We start from the raw sequence: 24,161 nt of genomic DNA on the forward strand, positions 1-24,161 counted from the left end.
GGAGACACCTCAGAGCGCAACACTGAGCAAACCCTTGAAGGGAAGGAAGTTCTCTGGGTAGATGCGTAGACGTGGAATTGCTGGGCACAGAGACCTGCCGGTAGCATACTCCCCTCAGCATGCTCACTGGCAAGAAGTAGACCAGTGAAGAGTGGCTGGAATCAGTGAGTGAGATGAGGACGGATTAGTGCTAAAATTAGAAAATTAATGAGAAAGAAAACTGAAAATTAACAAGGAGCTACATTGCATAAGATTCACCGGGTACTTGGGAAGATACCAACTTTCTCTGAATGAAGCAGAGATTCATTTGGGAGTTTCTGAGTAGAAGAGTAGCAGGGTTTGCCATATGCTTTTAAAGACTAGCCCACTGCTGCGCTGATGCTCCAATCAGAGCCAGATGTGGTGGTGCAAACCTAATTCTAGCATTTGGGAGATACAGGAAGAAGGATCAAGAGTTTCAAGGCCAGCCTCAGCTACATATGGAGTTTGAGGCCAGCCTGAGCTATGTGAGATTGAGAGGGAGAGGGAAGGAAGAGAGTGTGTGCATGAGAGAGAGATCAGGAGGGAGCTTAGAAACAATACTGTAGGAGATGACAGGACGCGGAGGTCAGAGAAGCAAAGAAGTGTAATTGGCTAAGCTGATGTATCCGGAAGGTAAGTTACACGGGGATGTGAGAGAATGAAGAGTCAGAGCACCAGGAAGGACTTACCCTCAACTGAGATGGGGATGATGGGGGCTGTGGGTAAGGGAGTTTGATAGGGGAATGCGGCCGATATTTTGAGTTTGGGATGTGTTTTATATTTAGGAGATAAAAGAGAACCAGCTGTGTGCTAGCATTGTGCAGGGAGCCGAGGACTTCAGTGAGGCTGTCCAGCAGAGTTAGACAGGCAGGAAAGCTGCAAAGAGGAGGGTGTAAGAGAGGATGGGGAGCTCTCTGGATAAAATGTATACACGGTGTTTCTGAGGAGGATAGAGAGATGGGACAGCAGCTGGCAGAGGAGGCGGAGTCAGCAGAAATGGGAAAAATACAAGCAAAAAATAGAAAAGCTGCCTGCATTTGATCCCATCTACCGGGAGGCCAAGGCAGAGCTATTGTACATTTGAGTCCATCACAGGGGCAAGACCCTGTCTCAAACAACAACAGCAGCAATGTACTGGGGTATGTTAAAATTCTGTGTGGAAGGGAACTGACAGATGTGTGAGAAATGGGCAGAATTGCTGAAGTGTGAGAGACAGGGTGGAAGGGATTTAGCGAATGAGTGGAGAGAACTTGGGGCTAAGTAGAAGCACTGTTTATCCAGGGCAATTACCCTGAAGAAATGCTAGTTTCAGGACACTCAAAATAAAAACTAATACTTTAGACCTGTATTAGTTACTTTTCTGTTACTGTGATAAAATACTATGACTAAGACAACTTATCGAAGGAAGGAGGATAGATGGAAGTGTTTGTTTGGCTTATGGTTCCAGGGGGATGTGAGTCCATTGTGGGGGTGGGAGAGGCACAGCAGGAAGTAGCAGGCGTGGTGACAGGAGCAGGAGACATATCTTCAAATGCAAGCACCAAGCAAAGAGAATGAACACAAAGTGGGACAAGACCAGAAACATTCAGTCTCCACCCCCGGTGATGTGCCTCCGCCAGCAAGACTCCGCCTCACAATGTCCCCAAACAGTGCCACCGACTGGGGACCAAGTGATCAAATACACTATGGGGACTGTAGTAGAGTCAGGGTTCGCTAGAGGAACAGAATTTATAGAATGAATATATAGAGAGAGTGAATATAGATATATGAATATAACTCATATGAAAGAGAAAGAGAGAGGGGAGAGAAAGAGAGAGGAGAGAAGAGAGAGGGAGAGAGGGGGGATTCATTAGAGTGGTCTACAGGCTGTTGTCCAGCTATCCAACAAAGGCTGTCTACCAAAAGAAGATCCAAGAATCCAGCAGTTGTTTAGTACACAAGGCTGAATGTCTCAGCTACTCTTCAGTATACACCACAATCCCAAAAGAACTAGGGATCTTCTGTAATGCCAGTGAAGGCATAGACTTGCCATTGAGACCAAGGTCAAGCAGGCAAAGAGAAAATCTTCCTTCTTCCATGTCCTTTAGATAGGAAGCAAGGCAGAAGGTGTGGCACAGATTAAAGGTGGATCTCCCCACCTCAAACACAGTTAATTAAAAAGTCCCTCACAGGTGCGCCCAGCTGCTTGGGTTTTAGTTAATTCCAGAAGTAATTAAGTTGAAAATCAAGAACAGCCATCACAGGGATATTTTTCATTCAAACCATAACAGGACCATTAAGAGCTTTTAATCTTTTCATATTTAGTATATTAGATAGTATATCTGAAAATGTAAAAAATACTTCTTTTTAAAATATACTAACAAAGGTAACTTTTTTTTTCTTTTTAGATAGGGTTGCATGTGTTCCCAACTAGTCTTGAAATTGATCCGTAGCTGAGGCCGACCTACAACTATAATTCTCTTGCCTCTGCTTCCCACATGCTGGGATCACAGGCGTGTGGACCACCATTCCTGGTTTTGTTTGACACTGGGGATCAAATCCAGGGCCTCACACTTGCTAGTCAAGACACTATGAACTGAACCACAAAAAGAAAACAATCTATGTGGAAAATAACTATGTTTTCTGTTTTCCAAACAAAAACAACTGTGGGGAAGAATTAGACTCTAGCTTTTTGAGAGTACCTTTAATATGTGGTTTTCTTAAGAGGAGACAGCTGAATTCTTATGTTTTTAAATACAGTCCAGAAAAACATCATTTATTGTGTAACATTTGGGAAAATTCTTGCGTGCTTGTGGGGAAAGAGGAGTGAAAAGATAAACAATACCAGTGTTATTTTTCACCTCGTAGAACCTTACAGGGGCCTTGGGAGACCCCAGCAGTCCTGACATTATTTTTTGAAACGCTGGTCTTGGTGACATGAAGCCAGAATCTAAGGGGACAGGCACAGATAGACACAAATATGTGGTTGGCAAGCCTTTCTAATTGTTTCTGTCAGTGTGGAATACTGTAGAAGCTGGAATTTGTGAAATGACTTATTTTATTGAATATGTAGGATACACATTGAACAAAGGGGAAATAAGCACCAAATTAAAATATAATTTTATGTTACTACTGCAACAGAAAAAATACAATCAATTATAATCTGTAGTCACCATCAATTGAAAAACGTATGTTAATTTCAGAGATGTTAAAGGTGGGGAAGAATTTGTCTTTGTATCAGTGGAACAGGTGATGTGGTTAGGCATTCTCTGCTGTGCAGCCTGGGGAGCTCTTTTCTGGGCCCTCTGTTCAGGGGCACCAGAACCTCGTGCTGATGAAAAATTTTCTAGGCCAGTGGGTATGAAGGAAAGTTGAGATTTGTTTATGAAAAGAGAGATTTTTAAAAATAGATTTAAGCAAAGGCATAGAGGAGAGACAGAAAGAAGAAGGTGGAGAGAGAGAGAGAGAGAGAGAGAGAGAGAGAGCTGGGAGGAGGAAGGGAAATGGAGGGAGGAGAGAGGGAGGGGAGAGAAGGAGAGGTGGAGAGGGAGGGAGGAAAAGAGAGGGGGAAGGGGGATAGAGGAGAGGTTTGGGGGAAAAAGGACTGTTACGCATATCCTGGGGAGGCTTCAGGGTTCTGAGGGGCGCCATTAATAATAATAGTACATGCATATGATCTTGGTGGCTAATGAAAACATTACTCAAAGATTAACTAGAAACAGTTTGGTATAATTATTTTCTCTAAAGAACTCTTTTTGCCAGGCTTTGGGCACAGGCCTGTGGTCCAGCTGCTTCAAGGCGCACCTAGCGGACTTAGTGACACCTGGTCTCAGACACAAAGTGAGATGAGATGGGATGCATTCTAAATATTAAAAAAAAAAAAGAAAGCCTTTTGACTAAATTACAGGCCCAGGAAGGTCAAAGGGATTCTTACTGTATCATAGGTTATGTGTCTTGATTTTAAGCCCGTTCATTATCTTGTTTGCAAGATTTTTCTAAAAAAAAATGGGATTTCACGTCCTTTGCAGGTGACTTGATGCCACGTAGTGGGAAGTTTAAATCAGGTGCCTGAGGGTGAGGGTTGTGGCCCTCTCCCTTCTCCCTTTAGCTCCCTCATCTTTCCACCCTGGCCCCTGGGAACTAAAGTAGCCTGTAGGAGAGTGGGAGGCCACATGGTGAGCGCTAAGAGCCCACTCGGTATCCATGGCCACGATTGTTCAGTTCAACTCCATCTCAAAAGGGTCCCCTTCTATCCCCCTGCGTCTGTGCAAATACCAGCAGGCCCCGGGAGCTATCTGCGTAAGCATGCTACTAGCTAGTTCTTATTTTATATTAGGCGATGAGGGAAAGGACACCAGGGCCTCTGAGGCCTCTATGCCAATAAAAGCAATGGGAAAGCAGGGTTGGGATGAAGAGGGCTGTGGCTATCCTTGTTTCCATCCTCAGGCCTTCCAGTTGCTCCCGGTGAGGGGAAATGCTTGAAGATGGCTTAAATCCCGGGGCCACACTCCTGTGTCTTCAAGCCTTTCCAGTTTTGGCCCTTTACCTATCCCAGTGTATAACCAGCCCTACAATAGGAAATGCATATCCTTCATTCAACCGATAATCTTAAAATGTTCCCGAGAATTGGCAGGCCTGTGTATTTTCTTTTCTTTTCTTTTCTTTTCTTTTCTTTTCTTTTTTTTTTTTTTTTGTTCCAGAAAGGGTTTCTCTGTGTGGCCCTGGCTGTCTTGGAACTCACCCTGTAGACCAGGCTGGCCTTGAACTCACAGAGACCCACTTGCCTTTGCCCCCTGGAGTGCTGGAATTAAAAGCATGCACCACCACTGCCCAGCTTAGGTCTGTATATTTATATGGCAGGTAACAATTACAAGCAGATGGATTTTGGAACAGCTAGTCATTGTTTTCCCTGGGCCAGAAAATTAGCACAGCATCCAGGAGAATAACTGAAGACTGATTTCAACTTGAAGTTCTTAGGGTGTCTTTGATCTTCTTTACAACTAAAAAAATTATTTTATGTGTATGGATGTTTTGCCTGCATATATGTCTGTGCAGGTACCCACAGAGCCTAGAATAAGACATGGTATATTCTAGAAATGGAGTCATAAAGGGTGTAAGCCATTATCTGGCGGCTGAGACCTGAACCCGGGACCACTGAAAGAACAGCCAGTGTCTTAACCATTGAGCCATCTCTCCAGGCCTTTCTTTGTAATTCGGTGAACTCAGATTTGAAGATAAAAAAAAAAAAACATGTGTGTGGCCCATAAGCCCACTCTGAACACAAAATGGCTGTCTGTATGGCCAGCATGAACACACACATCTGTATAGAGACCACACCCTTCTTCATTTAGCATACTCATTTGTGCCCTTCAGCTTCAGGTGGACCCTTTCCTGCTCAGTGAGTCCTGCAGTCCTTCCTTCTTCCCTTGGAGATGTTTCCAGACAGTCTCTTATTCTCCCATCATCTTCAAGCCCCCACTCTTGGACGATCACTTTGCAATTCCAATGTGGAACCAAGCACAGGATTGATGGCTCAGCACAGGCCGTTCTTCCAGAGAGCCCAAGTTCAGTTCAGTTCAGTTCCCAGCACACACAGGATGGCTCACAATTATCCTTAACTCCAGTTCCAGTGGAGCCGATGCTGCGTTCTTTCCTCCACGAGTACCAGGCATGCATGTGGTACACACACTTTCACACAGGCAAAATACTCATATGCATTAAATAGGTAAGCCTTAAAAAAACATAAAGCCAAATGTGAGATCAAGCACTTCCGCAGTTCTCCAGTCTTTACTTTAGAATGTCCATGTGATCATTCTTTTCCACCTCCTCCAAAGGCAAGGCTTCTATTGTGTACCTGTGACCATTTTCTCCCTAGCTGCTCGAGAATCCAGACACTCTTCATGAATAGCTTTCTGGAAAGTCACTGATGGTTTTCAGTAGTCTCACTTACTCACTAGTTCAGCAGGTATTTGAGCTTAGCCCCTGCGTTAGACCTTACATTAATGCTAGCTTAAGCAAATATGGGAGACCATTAGGGGCTGTGATCTATAGCAGAGGCTGGCAAGCTTTGTGTTTGCAGAGGCTCGGATGCTGAGCGATTCAGCCATAGCATCTCTTGGAAATGCCCAGCCCCACCCTTCCAGCATGAAAGCAGCCACAGACAAAGGTGATCGGACAGCAGAGGGTGTGTCCCAGTCTTCAGCTAGATCTGGCCTGTTCCGGTTTCCTGATCCCGCCCCTCCCGGTTAGCTTGTTTGGTGTCCATGCAGTATTAATTACTCTTTATCACCCTCCTTTGGGAACCTCTGCTTTGATCTGGGAGAGTCAGGCCTGTTGCTCCCCTCTGAGATCCCATCAGGTGCATCTTCGATTTACATGGTCCAGGTTGCTGCTTCTAGAGATCCTGGGTCTGTCCTCCTGCTTGCCTCCTAGACATTACAGTGTGTCGCCCTCTGTCCCAGCCATTCTCCCGAATTGGTACCTGCGTTCTTTTTTGGTCTGTTTTTTGAAATGCTGGTTACAACTGAAAATCCATTTGTCACTTCCTCTCCCAGCACCCCTGCTCCTCTTCTCTAGTTCCCCTTATTCCCTTCCAAGGTTGAGATAATGGGCAGTGTTGAGGTGTGGAGCACCAGCACAGTGCCTGGCAGAGGAGGCAAGCAACACAGGTCAGCTCTGCCCTTTCTATTCTTGTATTTCAAGCCATACCCAATAAGCTGTGGCATTCTTTAGTTTGACCCTACAGTACCTCTTGCTTCTGATCCCTCATTTCAATATCAGCCCCTATTCCTGATTCAAAGCAGGCTGTCAATGAAAGTTGCATTTGCATGTACTTGGTACCCACAACAGTAACAGCAGAAACAATCTCCCATTGGGTTAGCCGTGTGTGTGTGTGTGTGTGTGTGTGTGTGTGTGTGTGTGTGTGTTATGTTTTTCATGTACTACAATAGCTGGAGGCAGATAGTTGTTCTCAGAGCCAACCTACACTGTATGAGATCCTATGTCAAAAAAGAAAAGAAAGAAAAGAGAACCAAACAAAAACTATATTTCATTCACTAAAATTTAAAAAGTGTTTTCTAGAATCTACCAGAAATCTACTAAGTTTTTTCATTTCATTGCCTGGACTATATCACTCCAAACCAATACTAGAAAAATCAAATATTGAGAGGAGCTCTGGCAATAAACACATCTCACCTGAAATCCAAGCCAAACAAACAAACAAACAAAAAACCCAGCAGTTCATGACTTTTTGAACATTAAAGAGAATTCTCCCTCTCTCTCACTCTCTCTCTCTCTCCCTCCCTCCCTCCCTCCCTCCCTCCCTCCCTCCCTCCCTCCCTCCCTCCCTCCCTCCCTCCCTCCCTCCCTCCCTCCCTCCCTCCCTCCCTCCCTCCCTCCCTCCCTCCCTCCCTCTCTCTCTCTCTCTCTCTCTCTCTCTCTCTCTCTCTCTCTCTCAGGTTTTCTCTGTGTAGCTCTGGCTGTCCTGGAACTCATTCTGTAGACCCGGCTGGCACCAAACTCAGAGATCCACCTGCCTTTGCCTCCTGAGTGCTGAGATTAAAGGTGTGAGCTAGCCCAGCTAGACTATGACTTTCACTTTTTAAAAAAAGATTGTTTATTTTTGTGTATGTGTCAGTAAGAAGGTTTGCACACATGAGTGCAGGGCCCAGAGGCCAGAATAGGGTGCTGCTGCCCTTGGAGCTAGAGTTACAGTCTGAGCTGCTGGATTGCATTCAGGTCATCTCAAAAATAGGATGCATTTTTAACTGCTGAGTCATCTCTCCAGCCTCATGTTGGTTTGTTTTCTTAAATATTTATTCATTAATATGTTTTGTCTGTATGTATATATGTGTGTCACGTGGGTGCCTGGTGCCCACAGAGGCCAGAAAAAGACACCGGATCCCCTGGAACTGGAGTTACAGGTAGTTGTGAGCCTCAATGTGGGTGCTGGAAACAGAACCCAAGGCCTCTTCAATAACAAGCACTTTTAGCTGGTGAGTCCAGTCCCACACTCTGTGTCTTTTCTTTTTAAAAAGTAGTTTCCTTAACCAAAAAAATTCAAACATCTTTATACTTCTGTAACTTTTATACAGAACTAGCAGTTTATACACACTTAGGTGCCTCAGATCTCTCAGTGACAACTGATGTTGTCAGTGTCTGCATCACTGGTGCACTGCTTGACTAAAATGTAAACTATTTAGCTCATTTCCTACTTCTGGACACTTTGGCTAATCAGAACAGTCTAGTGAATTGTCTTTCCTTGCAGTCCATGGTTATTTCTCAGGATATATTGTTTGAAATTCACTGCTACGAGCTGTTCTTGGTGGTGCACACCTTTAACCCCAGCACCTAGGCAGGCAACCTCAACGTATTGGAGGACACATCCTTATCTACATAGTTTAGGGCAGCTGGGACTTCATAGACCACGTCTCAAAAAAAAAAAAAAAGAAAGAAAGAAAAGAAAATCATTGCTAGATTGTCATCTCTTATTAAAAAAAAAACCCTAAAGAATCACACTACTTTTCACCTGCCCCAGACCCCACAATGGCAGCTGCAGATTAAAATGGAACTAGAGTTGGGGAGATGGCTCAGCAGTGAAGAGTTGCTGCTGTGCAGGCCTGGGGACTGGAGTTCTGCTCCAAGCATCCATGCACCAGACTGGGCATCCCCAAACCATCTAACTTCCGACTCTGAGGAACCAGATACCTTCTTCTGGATGTATGCACAGTCTCACACACACACAAATGAAAGGTTAAAAACTGAAAGGGACCAGGAGCTAAGCTACACTGTTTTCTGCAGTGAGGTTTCTGAAATTATATACAAGAAGAGCAGAGATGGCATGGTGGAGTCAGGGTTTTGCAGTCTTGGAGGGAGGGACTCAGTGAGAGGGAATTAGGATCCAAAACCTGCTGGAAATGGGACGAGACACAAGTTCTGAGCTTGCCTCTAATGTGCTGTTGGTACTATGTCACACACGGCATCTTCAAGTCCATTTTCTCATCACTGAAAAGCCCAAGTGCTTACAGGGTATTCTCTGAGTGTTTTTTGTTCTGAAAGGGTTTAAGAATATGAGAGAGTCTTTGTTGGCAATAACACTCCTTAGCTTTATAACTAGCTTTGTACTCAGAGGAAGTACAAATTGAGCTTCTACTTACTGTGTCCTGTTGTAAAGGGATAAACATCCCTTTTCCCAATGCTCTGCTACCAGTCTCTTCCTGGTTTCAATAATGCAAAGCCTAAACACCTGCCCACCCCCTAGATCAGTCTAAACTCCTATAGATGGCCTTTTACAAAACTCACTGAAAATTGAAGAGGGAATATTAAAACTGAGATATTCCTGTCTGCATAGTGACAGGCATAACTTCTAAGCACTCAGGCACTTGGGTTCGGATGAGGTAATGTTAGTCTGCAATAGTAGAGGCCAACGTGATTCCCACAAATAGCAAATTGGGAATGGCAGTGTGTGAGACCCGGTTCTTTGTGGTAAAATAATTTAACTGGTGGCAAGAAAGGATGCAGTTCAAGCACTGTCCTAGACCAGCCCTTCTGATGTGGAGGTCAGCCACCAGCAGCTGCCAGTCAGCTGTGTCAAAACTGGTTTTCTTTTTGTTATTATTATTATTATTCACTTTCAAGATTCCACCAAATAAGAGCTTTGGCCACTGAGATAAGATTGGTCAAGAATGAACACACACACACACACACACACACACACAATTGTTTCCATCTTTTCTTTACAGCAAGCAAGCTACGGAGGAACCCAAGGCACAGGATCTGGAGGAACCCAAGATACAGGACCTGGAGACCCTGATAGACACAATCCAAATGCACCTGAAAGACAGTTCCTGCAAAGACAACATCCGTGAAGCATTTCAAGTATACGACAAGGAGGATTCAGGATTCGTGGACAAGGAGACGTTCTTTAAAGTTTGTGACAGTCTTAACGTCCCAGTCGATGACTCTTTGATTAAGGAGGTCAGTATGAATGTGGCTTTGGTTGACTGCCAAGACTAAGCACTGGTCATTCCCTCCTAAGTAGTTACAAGAATCAGATCTCCCATTCTGTCCTGAGGACAGGGTTTCCCACACCATAGCATCAACTTCCTTTTCATATTGTTGCTGCAGGTGTCTCTTAAGACGGGGCTGGGAACAGACAACAGAGAAGTTGCTAGACTAGCATGTTAGGGGTGGAGGGTAATGTAGGTGATCCTGAGGTACCAGCTGCCAAGAAGGGACCTGAAGATGAGTTAATGTGCAGGATGTTTGCAGGCTTTGAGATCTTTCAAAGCCAGCTCATCAGCAGGACTAACATGGACGTTGATAAGACCATTGCCTAAGGCAGCAGTGTCTGTAGGGTAGCATGGCTAGCTCACTGCAGATGGGAAGATGGGAAGAAGGCCTGGAAGTGTTCCTCCTAGAATTTTCATGATTGTTAAATAAGAATGCCATTTCTTTTACTTATTACAAATCCCAATAGCCAGGACCCCTTTGGAATTCAGAACAAAATTTCCTCCACTCTGACCAGGACTCTAGCTTAATATCAAGGCATGCTCATTGATTAAGAACATGGACGCTTTATTGACCTTATTGAAGATTTTAAAGCAAGAGGGAATGTATGGAAATTAAGGTTCATTTAGGAAATGACTTTGTTTAAGTAACTAGGTTATGATGGAGGGCTTTGTTTGGTCTTTTTAAAGACAGAATGTTGACAAGGAGTATGAAAGTTCAGATACAAGGGTACTTGTTCATGTGGGCTAAATACCCCACCATTTAGTTCTAGAAGTCTTTGATTGACAGGGTGGCAAATTCCCTTTTTATTTTCTAGTCATTCATACTGATGTGACAAGGGGACGGACGTGAGGGAGGAACTACAGCCATTGAGAAATGGGGTGGGTAGGGGCTGAGTGAGGCAGATTTGCATGCTGTACAGACAACCACAGCCCGTCACTGTCATCCATCATTGCTGAGTCCAGGGGACATTTAAAGCGATGATATAACTAGATTGTTCTATTTGGCTGCAATAGCAGGAATCTGATATTTAGGGGTGTTTAGTTATTGGGAGGGGTCAAGATATTTATATTTGAGCCGGGCGGTGGTGGCACACGCCTTTAATCCCAGCACTGAGGAGGCAGAGGCAGGCAGATCTCTGTGAGTTCGAGGCCCGGTTGGACCGATAGCCTCCAAAACAATACAGAGAAACCCTGTCTCATAAAAACTAAAAAAAAAAAAAAAAGATATTTATATTTGAGTATAGCAATAAAAGTATTTTGAAGCTGGGTCTGCTGGTACATGCTTGTATTCTCATCACTTGGGATGCAGAAGCCACAGGATCATGAGTTCAAGGCCAGTGGAAGCTACAAAGTGAGACACTGCCTTAAGATAACGGAAAAAAGAAAGCATTGTGAGAATAACAACTCCCTTATAAATATGGATATTACTGCTGTGGTTTTACTATGTATAATATGGGTTTAATGTCTGACCTATCTTCCAGGATTGCAGGATTACTGTAGAGTTAATTGAGGACATAAAGGCTGAACTTTGTTTGGGTTGGCAAAAACTGGGGCTCATTATATGCAAGTGTGCTCTGCAGTTAAGCTGAAGGAAGAGCAATAGAGGAGCAGCCCTGGCTGTCAATCAAAACCTCACCTCTCTTCTTTGTTCCCTTGCAGTTAATCAGGATGTGTACCCATGGAGAAGGCAAGATTAACTACTATAACTTTGTTAGAGCTTTTTCAAACTGACCTGAATGAGAGGATGCGATATAAATTTTTGACATTGAACTGACGTTGAGAAATCTACTTTGTATTTACTGTACAAGTATTTACATCACTCCTGAAGCTGTTTTTCTTTTTTGGCTCTTCTATTTCACCATTACTAAAGTCTAAAGTAAATTGATTTTCAAAGAATGAAACACTGATGCCTTATTTGGATTGGCAGAGGTACCACGATAGTTTTAACTTATGGGGCCCAGGGGTTCTAGAATTTGTTAAACAGTATCCTGAATATGTCTGTAATGGTGCTTGGGATGAGGTTAACAGTTGCATTGGTAGACAAGTAAAACAGACCTTAAAGTAAGGAGACCCCCAGAAGTAATTTGAAAGCCTGAACAGAACAGAAACTGACCCAGTCCTGAGCAAGAGAACCCCCCTGCCTGGCTGCCTCTACCTGCCACTCAGCCTTCTCTGGTCCTCAGATGCAAACTTGCCGTGTCCTGAGCATGTAGCCAACAGACTGGATCTGGACCCTCAGCTGTTTTTAGCATGCATACCCAGCCCACACAAGCGCACACACACCCACTCACACCACACCACACCACAGCACACACAATTAGTTTTCTGATTCTTTGGAAAAACTTACTACAGATGTAGAAGGCTGAAGAACAGACCGGATAAAAGACTTCTCTAGAAACGTTTGGGATGTTGGAAATCAAGTTCACAGCAGCACAGTTGCTGTCAGCCAAGGGCCTCTCTACCTACCAGTCCGCTTCCCTCAATATTGTAGGGAGATACACTAATATGCTTTCCAGGGTGTAATTCTAGATGCATTAGTAGGATAAAACCAGGAAGCCTGAGTTCTGGAACAGCAATAAAGTTCTTTTCTAGTTGGTACAAAACCCAATATCATCACAAATAAAGTTTAAAAAATGGAACAGCGTGGTGCACATAGTATGGTGCCCATTTTCATTTTATGGGATATAATGTAAAGAATTTCTTTTAGAGAGCTTCACCCAGAAGAGGGGCGGGTGAGACTAGCAGCACTTTCTGGCTCTCCACTGAGCTTTGATTGACAGCCAGGGCCTCTCCTCTATTGAAGACAGCCATGTTAGATTTTTGTGAGCTACCCAAAACACGCAATGATGAGGATGAAGTTATGCAGAACTAGAATGCCCAGGTCCTCTCAAAATTGCCAAGGGGTCTCTCTGGTTTTGCCTTTTGCCAGGTGTTAGGACACATCTGACTACCTTATTCAAAGGGTCCCTTTCAGTTCTAGACTATCTCAGGAAGAAACCAGGTTTTGTTTCTTCCCATCACTTCTGGCTGTTGGAAGTTTTATTTTTAAGTACTTTAGAAAATCTACTTCAGTCTAAATTAGCCAAGCTTTATCCTGGCCTGGAAGCCTTTGGTACAGTGTGTGCTACACAAGTAGAGTCCTTCCTCTGGTGCTGTATCCCACTTCTCACCTTTGGAATATGGGAGATGGGTTAAAAAGTAGGACCAGAAAGCTAGGAAACAACATATTATCTCATTAGTTAGTAATATTCACAGCCAGAGCTAGCTAAGTGGCATGTGTCAAAGACTGGCTTATTCTCACTCATGGGGCACTTTTCTTGAGGGAGCTCTTAGGTCATTTCCCAAAGAAATCCTGTGCATGGTCCCAGTCCCCTACTGCACAACTGTAAAGGCATGTTCCCTAGGCTCCATTCCTTCCCCAGAAGGGTCTCTTGAGAGGGGCCATCTCAGGTTGATATTTCCCTCTAGGGTAGGCTCTGTAGTTAGGAAGACCAATTCCTTTCCTATAGACTTATAGACACCTCAAATATGCTTTCTGGATTCCAGAGGACTGAGCCAGGGTGACGGCTCTGTGGGTAAAAGTGCTAGGTATAAAATTCTGATGGCCTGAGTTCAAATCCCTGGAACCCATGCATCTGTCATCCCAGCACTGCTTCAGAGGCAGAGAAAGGAGCATTTCCAGGAAGCTCACAGGCCAGCTATCCCAGGGCGCCCAGTGCAATGGCAATTGAGAGACCCTACCTCAAAGTAGGACGGACTTGACCACTATTGTCCTATACTGTCCATATGCACATCATAGCATGCCCTCCCCACTCTAGTGTACACATAAACTAGATAGTTTTTAAACGTTTGAGCTTAGGCAAGTTGAGTGACAGTACCCACAGCATTCTGAAAGACCCTTCAGAAATCCATACTTTGTAGTCATTCTCAGCCATCCCTACCTTCCATTGAAGAGGAAAGCCCACAGAAGCTATGGCCGGCTCCTTGGCAATCTTTCACAGATGTATACGGCTGGTAGCACATGGAAATGCTTCCTAATCTTTCCCCATGGCTTGGGGCTTTTGTGGAAATAGAGGGGTTCCCTTTTAGGTCTTCTTCCACTCACACCCCTTTGTCTTAGTCAGTGATCTACTGCCGTGAAGGGACACCACGATCATGGCAACTCTTACAAAGGAAAGCATTTAATTGGGGGCTGACTTATGGTTTCAGAGGTTTAGTCCATTGTCATCGCAGAGGGGAAAATGGCTGCACACAGGCAGACCTGGTGCAGGAGGAGCTGAGATTTCTATCTCTGGATCCACAGGCAACAGGAAAAGAGAAGAGTGAGTCTCTGGGCTTGACTTGGGCTTCTGAAACCTCAAAGCCCACCCCCAGGGACACACTTCCTCCAACAAGGCCGCACTCAGTCCAAGAGGGCCACACCTCCTTATCTCTCTCAAGTAACACCACTATCTAAGGACCATGCATTCATATATATAAGCCTACAGGGAGTCATTCCTATTCAAACCACCAGACCCTCCAATCTCAGTTCTGAACACTTTTTTCATTTTTTCCAGGAGATACCATACAGATAGCTCTCTCTTTTGCTCACTGTGGTATCAGAGACACAGTGGTCTTATGTAAGGGTTCAGGTGATCCATGAGACAGCTAAGTGATAAAGAGATGACCATCCCTTCAAATAAACCACAGCACTACCATTACCACCAGCGGGGGCAGCATACTAATAGCCACAGCATTACCAGTTACCACCTGCAGGGGCAGCACGCTGGTAGCCACAGCCATCAGGTTTAGCAGAAGACTGATAAGGAGAGTTCATTGCTTCGGAACAGAAAAAAACTGCCTTGCGGGTCAAGACTGGCTTGGAGGTGAGCCACTGGTCTTGAGCCACTGTTCAGTTCAGGGTACATGCTGCAAATACATCACAAGAGGGCCTTGAACATACTGTTGTAATTAAGGGAATTCACTTTGTGTCTACAAAGTTTCAGTATATTTAGGACAAACAGGTGACGATTTCTCTAAATAGCTTCCAAGGGCTTCTGGGTATGTGATTTTTTTAAAATATCCTGTTGGCACACAAGCACAGGCATATTTATTAAGATCAATTTAGCCAGGTATGGTTGTGCATGCCTGCAATCCCAGCACTTGGGCAGGAGGACTGCTTACATCCAAGGCCAATCTAGTCTGCAATACAGTTGAGGCAAGCCAGGACTATATTGCAAGACCCTGTCTCAAAAATGAAACCAAAGCAACCAATGTAAAAGTGGGCATGGTGGCACATACCTGTGATTCAAGCTCTTGAGTAGCAGAGGGTGGACTGCCATGAGTTTGAGATCAGCCTGGGCTAGAAAACCAGCAGCAGAACAGTCAGAGCTATGTAGAAACACCCTGTCTCAAAAACAAAATTATATGGTTTTGTTTGTATCACGAATTTAACACTGTTGTCAGTCACCATATCCCGAGAAGCAAACCCTGCAGGACACAATGAGAAATGGGCTAAGCTAACTCATCTCACCGCTGGATATCACCCAGCATGCCATGCAGAGCAGGACGGGAACCATCTGTACCAAAGCTCACTGTCATCAGCACCACTCACTTTCACTTCAAGTAAGTCTCTGGGTGATGTTTACCCCCTGTGGGTTCCCTTGGCTAACCACCACTTGCCATTGCACTCATTTCCTGAGCACTCCCCTAGGATGGTTCTGGAACATGCAGCCAACAGCTGTGTGCAATAGCAGGCTATTTCCGTGATACCAGCCACCCTGCTGCCACCATTTTTACTAAATTGGGACTGCATTCACAGAGATTAAGACCTACATGCCCTCCAAGATGAATGACTTCACAGGAGAGTGGTCAGAGGCCTTCCATGGGTGAGTGGGTGAGGGACATCCTGCTTACAAAACCTGTTAGGAAATCCCATTTTCTAATATACTGTTATAGATGAAATAAAAACGATGCATGTTAATCCAATTACTACACAGTGAAATATTTTAGACACAAAAGCTAAAGTTGACACGGATTCATTTTTTTTCAAAGTGAGAACAAACGGTAGAATCAAGACTAAAACATATTACCACATAAAAACACATCAGTGAGTTCTACCAGAGACCATTAACAACCAATAACTCTATGCCCTTTATTCAGGTATTTCAGAAAATATTTGATCATTTGTTTCAAAATGTACATTTAAAAAATCCATACAAAACTGCAGCTTGTTTCCAAAACCAGACAGAAACAGTGGAAAAAAGGACTTTGAAAATTTTTTACCAAAGTAAAAAGACATCCCTCCCTCCCAACCCTTTTACATGAAAGCATAAATACGGAGGTCCGCATTTTCCTTGAGTTCCTTGTTGAATTTGGTCCGTAACATGAACAGGCTAATGCAGAAAATCAGTCAATGTGTCCACATTTGCATTTCTAGCTGCACAGGGACCAGCTCCTCAGCTCATCCTTTGGGTGTTTGTCAAACAGAGTAACTGAAAAGTGAGGTTTCATCACTGCCTGCCAGTTTGTACCCAAAAGAATGACAGCGCTCACTGTTACAGCCAGGTCCTGTGGGGTCAGGGCTCACTGTCACAGTCAGGTCCTGTGGGGTCAGGGCTCACTGTCACAGTCAGGTCCTGTGGGGGACAGGGCTCACTGTCACAGTCAGGTCCTGTTGGGGGACAGGGCTCACTGTCACAGTCAGGTCCTGTTGGGGGACAGGGCTCACTGTCACAGTCAGGTCCTGTTGGGGGACAGGGCTCACTGTCACAGTCAGGTCCTGTTGGGGGACAGGGCTCACTGTCACAGTCAGGTCCTGTGGGGTCAGGGCTCACCACTGTGGCTGATTCTTGGAAAAATCTCTATCCTCCCCACAGGAACAAGAAACTCTGGAATGCCTTTGGTGGTGACAGCAATGTCAGCAACACCAGAGCAGACCTTATTCCCAGACATCGACAGTCGATGTCTGAGGATTTTTTTTTCTTTTCAACACATTTTTAAAAATTTAAAACAATGTAAGAGTTTCTAAGGCGATACTACACATTCTGTGAGACTGCCACAGAAACCCACCCAGGATCATGAGAAAGAAGCAAGAAAGGGAAGGGACTGACACTTGTGTAAGGGTGATGACGACCCCTCTCACGGGTCCCCTCCCTCCCACCATGCAGGATACAGCGAGGGACAAAGGCCTGTGGGAAAGACCACTGGCTGGAGGGTTATTGCACGACCCGGAGGAGCAGGAACAGAGGAGTGGGAAGAGGCAGGCAAGGGTCAGGGAGGGGGATGGTGCTACCAACACAAGGTAACCCTGACTGGAATCCAGGAGCTTTGCAGCTACCGGACCACAGGTCCCCGATGAGCTAAGGCTTGGAAGCAGAAGTACAAGCGAGCATGATCCTCACACGAACTTGGGCAACGTGGAAGTAAAACAGGTTGGAGGGGGGTGCTGTCTCTAGTCCGGGGTGGGTGTGAGGAGACTGGAAGGGCAGGGCCAGGGGTACAAGGAGGTGACCTTCTTCCCAACCCCCAAGCTTCCCTTATTACACAGGAGGCCTGGGCGTCTGCAGCTGGGCCACCTCACAAGCTTCCATAGCCACCAGCCAAGCCCAAAGGCAACAGACTATGGGAAACTAGAGACAAAGCTGAGAACACTCGAGATCTGTGTGTGACGGAGAAAAGGGTCAGAACACACGAGGCGAAACTGTCAACCCACATCCCTTTTACCTGGAGCCGTGCTGAGGTATGGTGTCATTGGCTGCATACGCCGGTCAGCCCTAGAGCCCTGGCAGTTGGGGGCTGGCCATACAGTACCAGTGAAGGCCACAAGGCAATATAAGGCACTTCTTACACAAGAGAGCAAGGACCCACTGAGGACAAGAACAGAGAGTGTGACTCTCCTCCTCACTTGCAGAGCTTCGAAAGAGTGAGTGGCAGAAAGAACGCTTGCACAAGACGCAGGGTGAAGGGTGAGAAGTTGGCAAACGCATCCTCCGAATGCTGACTACGGGCTGGAGAGGGACCCTGCAGATGTTTTCAAAAGTCCCCCTCTTTTGAGGAAAGAAGCTGCAAGCTCAGGAGGCTGTGGGAGGCAGACGACCTCCTGACTGTTCTGACTCACAGACCTTACTCACGTCCATTCCGCACCAGTGCAGAACAGAGGTCAGACATCAAGAATGCCAATTTGTCTACTGGAGACACAGAGGCCCTTAAGCAGAGTAAGTTAGCCATGTCTAGACCCTCTACTTTCTCCTAGTCCAGACTTCTGCAAACCCAACTGAGAAGGCTGGAGCCCAGTAAAAACAAATACAAACGAAGGCCTTCCCTAGCTGAAGGAGTCAGTGGATTTCTTTAAGGACACATGGAATCGAAGTGAGCATTGTAGATTTTTTTTAAAGAATGCACTCTTTCTGCTCCTACTTTTTTTTTTTAACCACTTAGAAAAAAATGCCAATGGGTACTAAGAAGGAGGAATCCACCTTCATGGGCTCTTACAGTCCCAGGTATTTCCACAAAAGCATGGTGTCCACAGCCAGGGCATAGACGTCTAAATTTAAGTGACTTAAGGTCACCCTTAGACAGGTCAGATGGTTATGGCCACAACCATTCAGGCACACAGGGTTAAGACTGACTGGTTTTAGTCAGCTTCCCTTCCCCCCAGGACCAGTGGACTGTAGGAGGAACACACAGAGCTTATTCATAGTGTGGGCACCCAAGCCTGAGTAACTTGTAAAAATGACTGTTCCATCACCAGGCCTCTGAGAAGGGCACTGGCAAGAGGGAAGTCTCCATCCACCACTCCTGCCACTCCTGCCTGCCGGCGTCCCAGGGATACTGAGACAGGGATGCTGAGACAGGCAATGGCTGCTGAGGTAGAGATGAGCATGTTCTGGTCTTGGTGGATGCTGCTGAGCATCTTAACCTTGGAGGAGCATGGAAGGTCCTTCACTAGGGTTGGGGCACTTTGGGGACAGGAGAGACTTCGTAAAAATGAAGAATGAGGCCACTGTGCCCAACTTAGAACAAGCTAGCTGCATGCCCACAGGATGATGTGGAACTTAGTTACTGTAATTCTGGCAATGCAAGTTGTGCCAACTTACCAAAGTCTTGGCTTTCCTACAACACCAATGCCAGAGAGGCTGAGTGGATGAGAACACAGCCTAGAGTTCTCATAAGCCCCCACACATTCCTGTAGTCGAGGCTGGTGAGGTATGACCCTTGGTCTCAGGCCTTTTATCTAAAAATGAACACTGTCTTAACTCCTACCACTGACCAAACCCTTATATTCTAGAATAGCCTGCATCAATCCCAGCTATTGGATTCCTGGTAATACATCCAAAAATGAGCAACATGGGAAGCTTGCAAGACATTTAAGGAATGAAGCCACATCATGCCAGGCTTCCAAGCATCCCAGGAAAGAACAACAAAAACCCACACAGGGATGGGTCTGCTGGAGCCAAGACATCAGCTGCTCTTTGTACCTCTCTTTCTCCAAGACCTCCACATATCACATATCACAAGTGTCAACAGCTCAGCCTGGGGACAAAGCTCTTGCTGAGAGCTGGCAAGGGTCTCCCAGGGATGTAGCTTGGGGACGGTCCAGGAGGACACCTAGACTAATGGGGTGAGGTGAATTTGGGAACCACTGGCTGAACCTCCACACAGCTTTAGGCAGGGTCACAAGCATGAGCTCAATTAAACTCAACCACCAGGCTGGATGGGCCACCTTGGCTAAAGAGTGTCAGATCAAGTCTGTGGGGGCTGCTGAGGGAAGATCCCAGGAAGGAGAGGGAAAGAATGGAGAAACATACTTTCAAAACTCTGTCCTGCTTCCTAGGTATACCCAGAAAAACCTAAGGGGAATCTCATCCCTATCCTGTATGTTATCCTAGACACAGGGGAAAACAATGCCACATTGATGTTTGGAACCAAATTCCTCAATGACTTGTTAAGCTAGACTTTACATACATTGTTATTGACTTGGAGAAGGGAAGCTGCCTTGATGAAGACCCATCTCACCGTTTATGGGTAAAAAATTCAAGCTCTGGTCTCTACCATGATGTCAGAAGAAGACCAGCATATCAGGTAACAATAGCATTCCTCTGTCACCAAGAACCTCTCCCCTATGCCAGAGTTCAGGGGCCCTTTAAAGCCCACTTCCCTCTGGAAGTTCCCGCAAGGTACCATCGGGACCTGGTGACCTCATCTGCGGGTAGAACAGAGGGGAAAGAACGATGAAGGGAATGGGGCCTCAGACTCCCATGGACATGGCTACTCACACAGCCAGAAGAGAGACCCTGAGGCATCTCAATGTCAGGTTCTAGGTATGCTCAACAATATCAGCAAATGACACAGAACACTCAGGTGAGGCCAGAGGAAGGGTGGCCAGGTGACCCTCCCGGGACACCAGGGGAGCACACAGGGCTGGAGTCCTTGAGGCTTCATGTTTCTGCAACTCTCGAGATGAAGTCAAGGTTGCACGCCTGGCCCCAGACGGGGCAGGTTGCTTCTGGACTTGGGAACAGCACGTCTCAGGCAGGTTTGTAAGTGCTGTTTGGTTTGGTTTTGGATGCTGGTGGATGAGTTAAGGGAGTATAGCAGCTGGCACCGCTGGAGGAATGTCCAGATCAACTCTTCTGTCACTCTCATCACGACACATCTGCAGAAGAGTCAGCCGTGCTCTGCTCTTGAGACAGACGTGGGAAGGCACATCCTTCTTAGCACATTCCCCCCAAGAGTGAAGGCAGGCTGGTTTCCAATCCAAACACAGCACTGGCAGCGCTTTGGAGTCCTGGGACTCAATAGTTAATTAACACTGTCTTTCTGGATTAAGTCACTGTGTCCCAAAGCAAACCACTTTGGGACGGGACGTGTAGAACCAGAAGCCTACATCTTGTCAGTCAGTCAGCACCAAGAATAGAGTGATCCGAGAGGGATGGGCGGCCTTTCCTCCTCATGTCCATCCACACAAAGGCCACCGAGGAGCTGCCATCGGCTCCAAGGGAAGCCCCTTGGCAAGAGGCTTCCAGATTGACAGGTCCTGGGAGTGACAGATAGGACTGCAATCTTAGCTCCCTCTCATTGTAAAAAAACAAAAATCAGAGAAATTGCACATTACAGCCAGGAAGTGAGGAGAACAAGAAGCAGTCAGGAAGGAAGAGAAAGACGTGAGCGAGAAAGATGGCTAGGAGAATCTAGGCCTGTGAGAAGACCCGATACAGGACAGAGGTGAGGACATGAGGTGCCTCGAGAAGCAGGACAGGAAGATTTTTGGCTTTATTGGAAATGGTTTATGGAAGAAGAGGAAGCCAAGAAGGTAGAAAACAACTCCCCCTTCGATGCCAAGGTTTCTGTGATAGAGACGGAGCACGGCTAGGAGGATGCAGAGGCTGAGCCGGGGGCCAGGACTTTCTGCCTCCCTGCTGGGCCCTCACCCAGTGGATCCCGTTCTCAGCGCTTTGGCCTTAGGGAGACTTGAGTTTCTTAGTCCGTGGGGAGGTTCCGTTCTCTGCTTTCAGCACACCATTTTCATGGTACCCTGGGAATGGAGAGAGGCACACCCAAGGTTACTGCCAAGACTGAGGAAGGGAAAGGGAGGCATGGAGGGAGGCGTGTCCAGTGGCTGGAGATATGACGCCTTGTTGGATGCAGACCATCCAGGGAGGGGCCAAACTGCAGCCAGTGGAAGCCAGCAGACAGTGCAGGGTGGACCGCTGCCTGTCCTAGCGTCTGCGATGAGGGGCTTTGTTTCAGGTGCTTGGTCTTTGACTATCTGTGAGTGGAGGGCATCTGGGGTGACACAGAAACCAAGGAACAGGCGGCAGCCGACACTGATGTTTGAGCAATGCTGGCTTGAACTTATCAGCTCCTCCGGGGTCCTCAGTCCCTCAGCTCCGCAGAGGACTAATAGGTCTCAGCAGCGGGAATGGTGACAAGGAGGAGACATAGGGAACGAGCTGCTTCAGGGACAAAGCCTGACACTCCTTTTGTAGAACGGTGCAATCTTTTATTGAGAAAAATATCTCCACAAACTCAGGGAGGCTCAGACACACAGAAACCGCTCCTCCTAACCCCTGACCCCCAGGCCTCCTCACCCCCAGCTGCATACACACAAGCTCTTGCCAGGAAGGCAGCAGCTGCCTAGAAAAATGCAGGCGAGTCAGAAAACAGGCATGCAGACAGGCCCCCAGGCCGGGCCGCTGATTAGGGCTGGGATGCCTGAGGGCTGGTGGGTAGAGGGGGAATCGCTCCCGGATGCTTAGGAGCCAAAGGAGATGGGGGTGTCCCATCCCAGCTGCTCATCCTCCATCCCTCACTGCAGTCACCGTGAGTCATTCCTGAAGAGAGATTGGAAGCTAACAGCCTGGGAGGCGGGGGTGAGCCGAGACATAGAGTACCAGGGCAGGTGAGGACACAGCCACCGCATAGCACAGGGCATGGGTGACAGCGGAGACAGCAGCAGCAGCAGCTGAACTTGGCTGGATGCCAGAAGCCACCCAGAAAACATACTTCCTTCCAGAAGTCCCCACCCACTGCTACCCTGAAGCATAGTGACCAGGCCGCAAGTCCCTGTTATGGTCAGCCCGCTCACACTGGCTCTCTGGCTCATGCCCAACTACATGCTGGTCATCGAGTCCCAGGTCCAGAGAGACGCATCTAGAAGGAGGAGCCAGAGGACTGGTCTGTGGAGTCCCTAAGAGCCAGGTCCCAACTCTTCTTCCCCATCCCAGACAGACCCCACCCGCTGGCTCTCTGCCAGGGCCCTGGCACTCACCAGGTTCCCTCTTGATGGGCCTGGCTGGAAGCCTGGGGGCAGCTGGGACTCTGCGCTTGGCACTCTGCTCCTTCCAATATTCCCGCCAGTGCCGCAGCTGGGAGTGGATGAATCGCCACATGAGCCAGGCCTGAGCCACACACACCAGCAGCAGCACGCCGAGCCTGCAGACAGGAGACAGGGGCCTGAGGGTGAGGTGCAGCTCTGCAGCCTGCAAAATGGGGTGTGTGTATGGGGGGGAGATCCCTGTAGCAAAACGGGGTGTGTGAGGGGCGGAAGATCCCTGTAGCAAAACGGGGTGTGTGTGGGGCAGAAAGATCCCTGTAGCTCCAGGGGCCCACCCTCCCCACAGCCACTAGCACCAGGAAGGCTGTGTGCTTCAGCCTGTCTCTGCTCCAGCAGACTTCAGTCACGTGAGGTAAAGGCGCCACCCACACACTCACCTCCCCCCCCCCAGTCACACTCATCCTATACCTACAGATCCATAGTTATCTCTCTCCCATACGCATGACCCACAGTAAGAACAATGTGAGCTATACAAATATTGGTAACATAACTAAGTTATGAGAGCACCGAAATAATTCTCTTCTAGCATGTCATGTATAAGTGGAACGGCCCTAGACAGACTACATGCGCACTAATGCCGCTAGCTTCCTGACTGCTTTCCTTGGTGCTAGGGTAGGCCATAGAGCAAGACATGGGGGATGAAGTTCCAGTGTCTCACGAGGTTGTCACGATCAACTTATCCCGGATGAGTACTGCCCTCTGTACCATGATACGCTGAGCAAGTACAAGGGGTCTGCAGGGCATTTGGACTGGGGTCCTCACTGCAGTCTGCGCCCAGGGAAGCGAGAAGGGAAGAATGTTTGGTGGAGGAGACTGATCTCAGGAGACATGTCCCTAAATGACACTGCATGGAAGCCTCAAGGGTCTGCTCTTCCCTGACCATCTGGGAAGATGTGCCATGTTCAAGAGGTGTCTGTGCTCAGAGAGCTCTGATTCGCCATCTCGGGCTTCTGCCAACTCACCTGCAAGGCAAGGTGTTAAAGTTCCCTTTCTCGGGGTCAAACGCCTGGTTTTCCACTCGAGCCAATCCAAAGCCAATGGCCAGCACGGCGAGAGTGAGGATGAAGAGGCGTGTGACCCCAAACGCAGCAGCCCAGGCGTTAAACCTGCTCACAGGGGCAGAAAAGGAGTGTCAGCTTTGAGAACTCCTCAAGGAATCTTCACTCCCTTCTCCAGAAGCAGCCCATAGTGGGACAGAGAACAGGACTCAGCAGGGTGAGAATTCTAGGACTTTTAGATCATGGAGAAGCATAGGGTGCTATCTGCACACAGGCAGCTGACACCCAAAGTAGGAGCCTCCAACCGCTCAGACCCCAGCAGATGCCCAGGTCCCA

At 47.0% G+C, this 24,161-nt stretch overlaps 2 protein-coding genes across 2 annotated transcripts in view; one reads left to right on the forward strand and one right to left on the reverse strand.

Moving 5' to 3' along the window:
* Positions 1 to 11,911, forward strand: part of Efhc1 (EF-hand domain containing 1) — a 44,647-nt gene extending 32,736 nt beyond the window's left edge. The window contains exons 10-11 of the mRNA XM_005072279.4: positions 9,741 to 9,975; positions 11,670 to 11,911. Coding sequence (XP_005072336.1) covers positions 9,741 to 9,975; positions 11,670 to 11,741 — 307 coding nt within the window. The 3' untranslated portion in view covers positions 11,742 to 11,911. The remainder of the gene's footprint in view (positions 1 to 9,740; positions 9,976 to 11,669) is intronic.
* Positions 11,912 to 16,011: 4,100 nt separating this feature from the next.
* Tram2 (translocation associated membrane protein 2) overlaps positions 16,012 to 24,161 on the reverse strand; it is a 75,427-nt gene continuing 67,277 nt past the window's right edge. The window contains exons 9-11 of the mRNA XM_005072278.4: positions 23,790 to 23,933; positions 22,762 to 22,925; positions 16,012 to 21,525 (exon numbers count right to left, since the gene is read on the reverse strand). Of these exons, the coding sequence (XP_005072335.1) occupies positions 21,452 to 21,525; positions 22,762 to 22,925; positions 23,790 to 23,933 (382 nt within the window). The 3' untranslated portion in view covers positions 16,012 to 21,451. The remainder of the gene's footprint in view (positions 21,526 to 22,761; positions 22,926 to 23,789; positions 23,934 to 24,161) is intronic.

Source organism: Mesocricetus auratus, unplaced genomic scaffold (genome assembly GCF_017639785.1).
Source record: "Mesocricetus auratus isolate SY011 unplaced genomic scaffold, BCM_Maur_2.0 Super-Scaffold_100021, whole genome shotgun sequence".
Lineage (NCBI taxonomy): Eukaryota > Metazoa > Chordata > Mammalia > Rodentia > Cricetidae > Mesocricetus > Mesocricetus auratus.